This window comes from Orycteropus afer, unplaced genomic scaffold, assembly GCF_000298275.1.
Source record: "Orycteropus afer afer isolate SDZICR_OR568_19922 unplaced genomic scaffold, OryAfe1.0 scaffold00034, whole genome shotgun sequence".
Taxonomy (NCBI): Eukaryota; Metazoa; Chordata; class Mammalia; order Tubulidentata; family Orycteropodidae; genus Orycteropus; species Orycteropus afer.
Window position 1 is genome coordinate 5806851 of NW_006921621.1, and position 12773 is coordinate 5819623.

General features: G+C 37.6%; 1 protein-coding gene across 1 annotated transcript; it reads left to right on the top strand.

Annotated features, from left to right (window-relative positions):
• The first annotated feature begins 3426 nt into the window (after positions 1-3426).
• PGK2 (phosphoglycerate kinase 2) lies at positions 3427-4680 on the top strand. The gene has a single exon (XM_007936155.2). It carries the CDS (start codon positions 3427-3429, stop codon positions 4678-4680), a length of 1254 nt encoding a protein of 417 aa, XP_007934346.1.
• The last annotated feature ends 8093 nt before the right edge of the window (positions 4681-12773 follow it).

Consider the following 12773-nt stretch of genomic DNA (forward strand, 5'->3'; position numbering starts at 1 on the left):
CTCTGTCAAATTTCATGTTCAGCAGTAGAGTATGTCATTAGAGGGACTTTTCATTCTAATCTCCCATCATACAAGAGGGAAAAAAAAATTGCAATTGAAACTTGGGAAAACATATTGAGTATGCAATCAGCTATAAGCATAGTGAAACCTAAGGCCTGTTTCCCTTCTTCTGCAAAGGATAAATCTTATATTTAGGAGAATCAAGATACAAAAGAAAATAAAGATCAACCATGAGTATGAGTGTGTAAGAAAAGAGAGAGAGAGGAAAAAAAAAAAAAAAAAGCCATAGCTACCAGTTTAGATATTTGTCCACTACATCATTTGTTTTCCTGTGTTGCTTAATAAGTAAGCTAGCTCATGAGTGAGTTGTTTTAAATGAGTAGAGTGGACACAATAGCAGTGGTATCTCAGTCCCAGCACAAAAACCCCAAAATGATGTGTTGGCCAAAGGGCCCCAAACTCATCCATTGTCAGTTGATTCTGACTGATAGTGTTCCAATAGCACAGACTAGAACTGCTCCATAGGGTTTCCAAGGCTGCAAATCTTTATGGAAGGAGCTCTGGCAGTGTAGCAATTAAAATATTCAGCTGCTAACAAAAAGGTCAAGAGTTTGAACTCACCAGCCACTCTGCAGCAGAAATATGAAGCAGTTTGCTTTCCTAAAAATTTACAGACCTGGAAATCCTACGGAGCAGTTCTACTTTGCCCTAAAGTGTCGCTATGAGTCTGTTGCTATTGAATCTGGACTACAAAGGGTTTGGTTTGGTACTTAAATCTTTATGTAGACAGATTACCACATCTTTCTCCTGTGGAGTAGCTGGTGGATTCAAATTGCTGACATTTCAGTTAGCAGCTGAGCACTTAACCACTGCACCACCAGAGCTTCCCCAAAGGTTCCAAAACTCAGAATATACCAGAGTTATGTCTTGGGTAGACTTTATGCTGGTGCCAGTGATAGAGGCAGTACATAAATGTTCCTAAATCAACCAGGTTAAAACATGAGAAACTGCATTGAAAGGGCACTCCAGCTTCCAATTACAATCTAATGACATAATAGTTTCTGCTGTTGGGTTTCAAGCACAAATTATCCTTCAGAGTCATTTCTTTAGATTGTAACATTAATCTCAGGAGTCCAACTATGCTGATATTTCAAAATACTAATTTGGTTAGGATGTTCTGAGAAGAGATGCATCATTTCAGAAAAGAATTGGGTTTTCAGGATTACCAGTTATATCTCCCTACTATACCCACTGCCATCAAGTTGATACTGACTCATAGCAATGCCTATAGGGTTTTCAAGGCTATAAATTTTCACGGAAGTGGATTGCCTCATCTTCCTCCCTCAGAGCAGCTGGCAGGTTTGACCCACTGACCTTCTGCCTTACCACCTATGCCACCAGAAACCCTCTGTCTCTGCTATATCTAACCCCAAAACATTGCCTAATAACAGCTAGGACAGTGCTCTTACAATATTGTGCTCATTTGAAAGATCTTTTAAAAAAATATTTACTCACTCATTTCTAACTTGACATGTAATTTTCTTAAATCATAAGTATGAATATTTATAAAGGGTATACTTTCCAGATAATTGGAAATATACCTTTGAATATAACAGTTTCATCACTTTTTATAATGGTATCTAAATATCACTGGTGGCATAGTGCCTAAGGCATTTGACTGCTAACCAAAAGGCTGATGGTTCAAATCCACTCAGCTACTCCTCAGAAGGAAGGTTGGACAATCTACTCCCCTAGAGATACCACCTTGGAACCCCAAGGAGGGTTCACTATGAGTTGGAAAACGACTCAATGGCACTCAACGGCAGTGAGTTTTTTAAATATCATGGTGTTTTCCTACACATAAACATCTAGTAAAACATATGCTACTCACACAAGAACTTTTGTTTAATAGATATTAGACAATGTTCCTTTTACTAAATGAAGTGGTAGGTCTATTCCCCTTCACTACATAATCTTATTCTACTTCAATAGAATTTTGTGCTTAAAAATATTTTATCACTGTACCACACTTCATTGCTGCAAAAATATGTATACAGTGAAATTTTGAAGTCTTTGTTCTTTCCCATAACCATGAAGATTTAATTGTTAAAATTATTTTTGTAGATTGAGTTTTATAATTATTTTAGTAAACAATTGATTAAAGTAGCATAAATGTTATGATATAAAGTAATTTAAGTAGTAAATATAAAATTTATAAATTATGAAATATTTTATAATATAAAAATATTTTTCTCAAAACACAAAAAAACAAGTTCTATAATTCTCACCTTTTTACTTATTTAATATAAAATATTTAAAAAAAAGAGTTAGGAAAATAAAAACATATTAATCTCTTCCATCTTTACCAGGAAAATAAATTTTAGAGAAGTGTCATTATTTTATTTCACACCTCAAATACATTTTTGCTAGAGTCTTTACTATGTATTTAGCTTATTCAACGGACAGCAACTGCCAAATAAACTAATTGGCAAGGCCAGTTACAACCAAAAATAAAATTTACTTTCTCCAAAAATAAAATCTCTCACGCATTTCAATTCAAATTGACATTTTATTATTCATCCTCATGAAAATCATGACAATTTTCAACTCAATTTTTAAGTTACATAGGTAGCAAAAAGAGAGAGAGAGAGAATAGGGAAGAGAGAAGTTAAGAAGACTGACCATAACTTTATAGCCTGGAAGATGTAAGTCCTCACCGCCTTCAATGCTTTTTACCCATTCTGTCTACTATTATCTTAGAGAAAATTGCAGAAACTTACAATCAGTCTTTCACGGCAGTCTGAGAATGGAACAAGCAAGATGTTTAAAACGTAACATCATTCCCATCCTACCCTAAATTTATTTAAAGTAAGTTAAGTCCTTAACAAATATTTTTCAAGATGGGGACAAACAGAAGCTTACTATAAATTGCCTTGAATAAACAAGGTTTCATAGACATATTATTTAAAATTCTCCCCTTATTTGGTACCATAAAGATTTTTATACTTCAAATAATAAAGACTTAATATGAGTGGGGACATGGTTGTTTTTCTTTTTAAATATCACTGAGAGTTTCTTCTTTGGCCAACCCTCCGCAGGGTTTCTTCACCGGCCCCACTCTCATGGCATCCCAAACCAGAAACTAACTGCTCCTCTAGGTTACTCTCTGCTCAAGACAGTGTTAATCTGAACCAATAAACAAAGCCAAACACTGAATGACGGTACCACTGACCAATAATAATAGAGCTATGATTTCTTTGGCCAATCCAATCATGGCTGCCGTGCTGGAGACTTAGTGAAGAAAAGGAAGGGGCGGAACAGGAGGAAAAACGTTAGAAATCGCCACAGACCCAGCCTCTTAACAACAGGAAAGTGGGTTTTTCAACATCTTGATCCTGGTGTCAGCCTATAACTTTGTTTTTTAAGATGTCTCTCTCTAATAAGATGACTTTGGACAAACTGGATGTTAAAGGGAAGAGAGTAATCATGAGAGTAGACTTCAACGTTCCCATGAAGCAAAACAAGATCACAAACAACCAGAGAATCAAGGCTTCCATCCCAAGCATCAAGTACTGCCTAGATTGTGGAGCCAAGTCAGTAGTTCTTATGAGCCATCTAGGCCGGCCTGATGGTGTTCCCATGCCTGACAAATACTCTCTAGAGCCTGTTGCTGCTGAGCTCAAATCTCTACTAGGCAAGGATGTTCTGTTTCTGAAGGACTGTGTAGGCTCCGAAGTGGAAAAAGCCTGTGCCAACCCAGCTACTGGTTCAGTCATCTTGTTGGAGAACCTGCGCTTTCATGTGGAAGAAGAAGGGAAGGGTCAAGATGCTTCTGGGCAGAAGATTAAGGCTGAGCCAGTTAAGATAGAAGCTTTCCGAGCATCACTTTCCAGATTGGGGGACGTCTATGTCAATGATGCTTTTGGCACTGCTCACAGGGCTCACAGTTCCATGGTGGGAGTGAATCTACCCCAGAAGGCATCTGGATTCCTGATGAAGAAGGAGCTGGATTACTTTTCTAAAGCCTTAGAAAACCCAGAGAGACCATTTCTGGCCATACTTGGGGGAGCCAAAGTGGCAGACAAGATCCAACTCATTAAAAATATGCTGGACAAGGTCAATGAGATGATTATTGGTGGTGGAATGGCTTACACCTTTCTTAAGGTACTCAACAACATGGAGATTGGTGCTTCCTTGTTTGATGAAGAAGGAGCCAAGATTGTCACAGACATCATATCCAAAGCCAAGAATAATGGTGTGAAAATTACATTTCCTGTTGATTTTGTCACAGCTGACAAGTTTGATGAGAATGCTAAAGTTGGCCAAGCCACTGTAGCAGCTGGCATACCTTCTGGGTGGATGGGTTTGGACTGTGGTCCTGAGAGCAACAAGAAGTTTGCTGAAGTTGTATCCAAAGCCAAACTAATTGTGTGGAATGGACCTGTGGGGGTATTTGAATGGAGTGCTTTTTCTCAGGGAACTAAAGCCCTCATGGATGAAATTGTGAAAGCCACTTCCAAGGGTTGCATCACCATAATAGGTGGTGGAGACACCGCTACTTGCTGTGCCAAATGGAACACTGAAGATAAAGTCAGCCATGTGAGCACTGGAGGAGGTGCCAGTCTAGAGCTTTTGGAAGGTAAAGTCCTCCCAGGTGTGGATGCCCTTAGCAACTTGTAGGTGACCCAGTCCCCTCTTCCTGTTTCCCATCTACAATCTTTAAGTCAACTTAGTGCTTTTACATCTCAACTTGACTTTTGTTAAAATCTACATCAAGACCTAGGTACTGACCAAGCCACAGGACACCAGGAGCTCCTAACATTAGCACAACAATTCAACTCATCTTAATCTTGTCTTGAATTTGCCTATTCACTTCAAGATCACCTTTGAAATCCACCATTGTGCTTCATAGGGAGGACGTATTCTTACATTGCCTATTAAAGAAAATGAGTTGAATAAGCTGAACTTTTTTCTCTTTCTCTCCCATATTTTAGTCCTACTTTGTTATTGTTTCACTGCTAGAAACACAGAATCAAGACAAAATCCAAGTTGTTGGATAGGAGTGAGAGTAGAACTATTAAACAATAAAAGCATGAAAACAATATGAGAAAAATGCTTACAAATAAGAATTAATGGGTACTATTGAAGCTCTGTCAAGAAGAAATTTCTTACTAGCTAAGGAAAAAGAGAAATAAATTGATACTTATTAAACTGAAGTTATTAAACATGGAAAGAAATTAAGGTCAAGGAAATAATTGTATGTGTGTGTGTGTGTGTGCACATACATCCATAAACACATATTCAGAAAGTGTGCTACAAATTGAACCCCAATCCTAAAGCAGGATTTTTTAATTAAATAATATGTTATATAAGTAGATTATAAGTTTATATGACAGATTAAAAAATGGAGATATAAAAACTTTTCTATACTAGAAAATAATACAAATGTTGTTGTTGTTGCTATGTGCCTTCGAGTCGGACCTGACTCATAGCGACCCCTCCTTGGGTTTCCAAGGCAGTATTACTACAGAAGTAGATTGCCCCATCTTCCTTCTGAGGCGTGTGGTGGGTTTGAACTGCCAGTCTTCTGGTTAGCAGTCAAGTGCCTTAGCCACTATGCTACCAGAGCTCCTAATACAAATGTAGAAAAATAAAAATACTTATTGGAGAATGTTTTATCTAGTTCTGTAGATAAAGAGCTCTGGCACAGGGTAACGTCAACAAATGAAGAGCAAAAATGCAGAAAAACATTTCCCTAGAAATGCTAGAAGAGTCTGTGTCCCATAGCCTCTTTTTTATTTTTCCACTTCCTGAATAATTGAGTTTACAATATAATCTTAATACACCTGAAGCACATCTTTTAAAGGAGAATATTAATAGTGGTTTGATAATCCCAGGAAAGTTACAGCAGATAAACTATAGGTTTAAACACAGTAAAAAAGAGAACCATAACTATGGAAGTTACAGAGAACCAAAATTCAAGTAAGATTACAGCTATTTCTCTCATATAAAAGTTCAGTGCAAATAGATGGGCTTTTCTCCATGACATCATCTAGGGACTCAAGCTGGTGAAGCAAATCTGCTACTCTCAATAACTAGGCTCGATCTATGTGCCTAAGATGTCTGCCCAGGTTTGTGCCACTTTGTAGACAGCATGAAGGGATAAGTTAATTGAAGACAGTTTCCCTTCAAGATATGTCCCCAGAGCTTCTGGAATAGGTTTCACATATTCCAAAGTCAAACAGTAATGTGCTCAGCTGTTAATTGAAAGATTGGGGATTCGAGTTCACCCAGATGTGCCTTGGAAGAAAGGCATAATGACTTATTTCTGAAAAATCAGCCATTGAAACCCTATGGAGCTCAGTTCTACTCTGACACACATGGGGTCTCTTGAGTCAGAATCAACCCAATGACTACTGGTACTAATAGTGATTGCTTTGTGGTCAGGCCTATTTTGTGAGAGAGGTTTGGGAAATTTATTCTCTTTAGCTGGATACCTTGTACACACTAAAATAAGTTCTCTTATTAAAATATAGTAGGGAGAATATATTGGGGAAAATGTGAAAGATGTCTGACAGGCTGTCACTCTGACCACCGAACCATCCATGCATAGCCTTTCTTCCTACATACAGAAAACATTACCTCCCCAAGAAGTATAACCCAATATCTTGTCCAGTAACAGCATTCCACTCAAAATTGAGTATCTCTGGGTGATGCACTATCCTTTCTATGTGACCTAGTAAGGACTCCTAAAGTCTTGTGATCTATTAAAAAAAAAAAAAAAAAAAAAAAATTTTTCCCCCAATAGACCCCCAGTTCCCTATTTATATATACCCAATATTCAAAATGGGACTGAGAAAGAGCTGCAACATCTGAGTAAAACCAGCCTTACTCATATGGAAAAGAGAAAGCTTTCAAGACCTTCATTTGCTGATGTAGCACCACTCAAACTGAAGAGAAACAGCACCAGACATCCATTAATCATCGGAACATGGAATGTACGAAGTACAAATCTAGGAAAATTGGAAGTTGTCAAAAAGGAAATGGAACGCATAAAGATTGATATCCTCGACATTAGTGAGCTGAAATGGACTATTTTGAATCAGACAACCATATGATCTACTATGCCGGGAATGACAGTTTGAAAAGGAATGGCATGGCATTCATCATCACAAAGGATGTTTCAAGATCTGTCCTGAAATACAATGCTGTCAGTGATAGGATAATATCCATACGCCTACAAGGAAGACCCGTTAATATGACTGTTATTCAAATTTATGCCCCAACCACCAAGCCAAAGATGAGGAAATTGAAGAATTTTATCAGCTTCTACAGTCTGAAATTGACCAAATATGCAATCAGGATGTGTTAATTATCACTGGTGACTGGAATGCAAAAGTTGGAAACGAAGAATCACTGGTAGTTGGAAAATTTGGCCTTGGTGACAGAAATAATGCTGAAACTCGTATGGTAGAATTTTGCAAGACCAACGACTTGTTCATTGCAAACACCTTTTTTCAACAACACAAACAGAGGCTGTACATGTGGACTTCACCAGATGGAACACACAGGAACCAGATTGACTACATCTGTGGCAAGAGGCGGTGGAAAAGCTCAATATCTTCAGCCAAAACCAGGCCAGGAGCTGATTGTGGAACAGACCATCAACTGCTCATATGCAAATTCAACTTGAAGATAAAGACAATTAATTAAAACAAGTCCATGAGAGCCAAAGTATGATCTTGAATATATCCCTCCTGAATTTAGAGATCATCTAAAGAATAGATTTGATGCACTGTACAGCAACGACTGAAAGCCAGATGAATTATGGGAAGATATCAAGAACATTATCCATGAAGAAAGCAAGAGATCACTAAAAAGACAAGAAAAGAAGAGAAGACCAAAGTGGATGACATAAGAGTCTCTGAACCTTGCCCTAGAGCAGAGAATAGCTAAAGCAAATGGAAGAAAGGAAAAGGTAAAAGGGCTGAACAGAAGATTTCAAAGAGCAGCTCCAGTAGACAAAGCCAATTACTATAATGAAATGTGCAAAGACCTGGAGTCTGAAAACCAAAAGGGAAGAACACGCTCAGCATTTCTCAAACTGAAAGAACTGAAGAAAAAATTGAAGCCTCGAGTTGCAATAGTGAGAGATTCTATGGGCAAAATATTGAATGATGCAGGAAACATCAAGAGAAGATGGCAGGAATACACAGAGTCACTGTACCAAAAAGAACTGATCGATCTTCATCCATTTCAGGAAGTGGCATATGATCTAGAACCAATGGTAATGAAGGAAGAAGTCAAAGCTGCAATGAAAGAACTGGCGAAGAACAAGGCTCCGGGAATTGATGGCATACCAATTGAGATATTTCAACAAACAGATGCCCCATTGGAGGCACTCACTCAGTTATGCCAAGAGATTTGGAAGACAGCTACCTGGCCAACTGACTGGAAGAGATCCATATTTGTGCCCGTTCCTAAGAAAGGTGATCCCACAGAATGTGGAAATTATAGGACAATATCATTAATATCGCACGCAAGTAAGATCTTACTGAAGATAATTCAGAAACGTTTGCAGCAGTATATTGACAGAGAACTTCCAGAGGTTCAAGCCAGATTCAAAAGAGGACATGGAACAAGGGATATCATAGCTGTTGTCAGATGGATCTTGGCTCAAAGCAAAGAATACCAGAAAGATGTTTACTTGTGTTTTCTTGACTATGCAAAGGCATTTGATTGTGTGGATCATGACAAATTATGGATAACATTGAGAAGAATGGGAATCCCCGAGCATTTGATTGTACTCATGAGGAATCTGTACCTTGACCAGGAGGCTGTCGTTCGAATAGAACAAGGGGACACTACATGGTTTAAAATCAAGAAGGAAGTGCGTCAGGGTTTTATCCTTTCTCCACACTTATTCAATCTATATTCTGAGCAAATAATCCGAGAAGCTGGACTATATGAAGAAAAATGTGGTATCAGGATTGGAGGAAGAATCATTAGCAACCTGAGATATGCAGACGATACAACTTTGCTTGCTGAAAGTGAGGATGACTTAAGGCACCTACTGATGAAGGTTGAAGAATACAGTCTGCAGTATGGGTTACGTCTCAATATAAAGAAAACAAAAATCCTCACAACTGGACCAATGAGCAGCATCACAATAAATGGAGAGAATATTGAGGTTGTCAAGGAATTCACGTTGCTTGGTTCTACAATCGATGCCAACGGAAGCAGCACTCAGGACATTCCCTGGAGGAGGATGTCATGCTTGGTAGGGTGGAGGGTCGACGAAAGAGGGGGAGGCCTTCAATGAGATGGATTGACACGGTGGCTGCGATGATAGGCTCAAGTGTAGCAGGGATTGTGGGGCTGGCGTGGGATCGGGCAGTGTTTTGTTCTGCTGTGCATGGGGTCGCTATGAGTCGGAAACGACACAACGGCACTTAACAACAACAACAACAACAATATTCAGTGGTGAAACAGAAATAGGATAAATGCAATAAAAATCACATAAAAACATCTTTGGTTTTTTGCAATTATGAAATCAAGCTGGATAGGAATTTTAAGAACTCCCTGACCCGGCAGTGGAAGACTTTCCTTGGTTAGACTCTGATTCCATTCTTTGGGAGGAACTCTCTTATGCATTGTCCCTTTTTAGCCCCTCATGAGGCCAGCTGGGAGATTTTCTTTGTCTCATTATCTTCCTTGGCATCTTCTGAAGCAGATGTTGGAGAATACTCCCACAGTGGACCACTGCTCAGATTCTCTAGCTCCTTGATCATAGACATGAAAGAAACCAGTGTTTGCTTTAGGTATCATGTAATTAAAAGCTTTTGTAGGTGAGATATGAATTTGTATTTTTCTCAAATATCAAGGTTTCTGGTCTATGTAATTCCATGTAAAAGAACCTTACCCAAAGATTTCCTCAGAAAATAGTTTTTAAGCTTTCTTTTAATTTTATTGGCACTTTTTCCTGGGCCCAATTTCCTCTGTGTCATTTTAAGGATTACTAAATTGTGACCATGAAAAATTAGTCATTTGTGGAAGGCAACACCTATTACCTGATTTTTGCCTCTGACTTTTTCATATTTTGACTAAAAAGTCCAATTGGGGAGCTTGTGAGAAGAGCTGTAAGTGACAGTTTTTCTCTTGTTGGCTGTGGAGAAAAGACACTTGGCTTTTTTATAACTCTGAGAAGATACATTTTCCTGACCTCTTAGCCAGTTTAGGTTATAACTATCCAGAATTTCCAGTCTGTGCTCATTTTATTTTTAGTCATTTCATTAAAAAAAAAATGGCATTAAAATAGTTTCTTTCAACAACATTATTTAATAAAGCTGTGGTCTAAAAAAATTACAAAAAAAAAAGTATATGCTATATTTTATGGCCTTACAATGCTTCCACTGACTTTGCTTTGATGTATTTACAAATTTAAATCAGTAGAAGACTTCTAGGGATTGCCACCAGTTCATTGCCACCAAACTGTTTCAGTGGTGGCTTGCATATTGCTGGAAAATATATTATTATTAGAATTTCAAATACTAGCTGGAGTACCCATGGTAAACAGGTTTCAGTGGAGCTTTCAGACTAAGATAGATTCGGAAGAAAAACCTGCTGATCTACTTCTGAAAATTATCTCATAAAAACCCTATGGGTCACAACAGAATATTGCTCAATAGAGTGCTACCAGATGAACTTACTAGGTTAGAAAGGCATTCAAATCACACATTGGGCACAACAATTGACTCAAGTGTATCAACAACATGAAGATGGCACAGGACCAGCAGAAGTTCCATTTTGTTGTACATGGGATGACCATGAGTCAGAGATGACTGCACAGCAACTTACAACAACAAGAACTGTAATAAAGTTTGCATTCTCTAAATCAGTGTGTCCTAAAAAGGTGGTGTATATCTGATAACAGTGATTTGGAAAATTAAAAATAAAAAAGATACATGAACTTATGCATAAAAAGGAATGTCTTATATACCATCTGTTTAATTCAAAGAGACCTCTACTTCTAGGCACTACCCAGTGTTCTTTACACTGCTCCGTACCCTGGAAACTCTCTCCAGACAATAAACTGAGACAATTGTAGGGCTTATCTTGCTTGATTCCTCTTTCATAGGGATTACTGTCCTATGTTGCTCCTTGCCCAATGTTTGAAAATTGCTATTTCATATATTTTGTCTGTTTTTTCAATGTTTTAGATGGGAGGGTATATCCAGTCCCTGTTATTCCATTTTGGCCAGAAACAAAGTCTCAAAATCATTTATTTTCAATTTTTTATAGTAAGACTTTTGGCTAAGTTATATTCTTTTTAAGATCCAGCCAAACTGTGAAAAACTTGTTTTTTACTTAGGATTCTTTTCTAATATGGGTAAAGAAATTATTTTTTCACTGCACTAGAATCCTATACTTTGTACTTGTTTGTTTCTGTTTCAAGGTCAAACATATTTTTGATGTCTTAATATATTCCTCCACATACTATATCATGGGTTCCAACACTCTTAAGGAAATTATACAATAGATCTTTAGTCTACTAAAAATATTCATTCTTCAAACAAACTCTACCCAATGAACATTTCATGGGTAGAATTATTTTACCTTGTGTCAATCCAGCATATAATTCTGTTTTAGAATCTGTATCTGTAATGCCAGACTGGCCTTGAACTTTCTTCTTCAGATAGGAGTCCATGATTTTCTCAGACATTTTCCCTTATGACATGATTGTAATGACTTTCTCATATGGAAATGAATTACTATAAATCACTATAAATTCAAATTGATATTAATCATTATAAATTCAAATATTCATAGTGATTCTGCATTTTTTTCCCCAGTAGAGATCGAAACCATTTGGTTAGTAATCAGCCCTTTTTAAGAGAGAGAAAACAAATGTTATCAAATGTTTACTTACCAATTTTTAACTTAATTCTAAAATATTCCTTAACCTGTCATCACATAGCTGAGCTTCTGCAAAAAGGGAAAGGAACTTTTCTTTAATAATGAAAGATTTATTTGATTATGTCCAAATATTAATTTGTAATCTTGCAATTTTGAATGTTTGTGTAATCATTGACATGTTAATCTATTATACAGAAACTGTTTTTTTCCTTAAAGTTTTCTGCTACATTAGCTACAATTCAATACTATTTCATTGATTTAGTTATCACCAGTATAAAAGAGATATATAAATTCTCATTGAATAGGAAACACAAATAAATGAATTACTTCTCATTACATGCACAATAAATATAGATATTGTTGTTGTTTTTATGTGCCTTCGAGTCGGTCCTGACTCATAGCGACCCCTCCTTGGGTTTCTGAGGCAGTATCACTATGGAAGTAGATTGCCCCATCTTCCTTCCGAGGAGTGGCTGATGGGTTTGTACCACCAACCTTCTAGTTAGCAGTCAAGTGCCTTAGGCACTACACTACCAGAGTTCCCTAAATGTCTGTTTGGGAACATATACACTGGTGATCCTGTAGATTTTTGTTTGTTTGTTTGCTTGTTTATTATTATTATTATTATTATTATTTCCCCATAATGGTTTTAAAGACCCCAAACTAGAGTCTTGCAGCACTGGACCATGACTGGGATACAGGCAGGGGAGGCAGAGGACGTGACTCTGGGCACACCCAGGTTTTATCTGACAGGTAAGCAGGTGGTGACAATGGCTGGCCAGGGCTGTGAGGCCCAAGCTGCAGCTGCTACTTTGGTGGAAGGAACACTGAGCAGGGCTGGGTGCACTCAGGTCTCT

Coding starts and splice junctions, on each gene's coding strand:
- PGK2 (XM_007936155.2), top strand. CDS start 3,427: ATGTCTCTCTCTAATAAGATGACTTTGGACAAACTGGATGTTAAAGGG.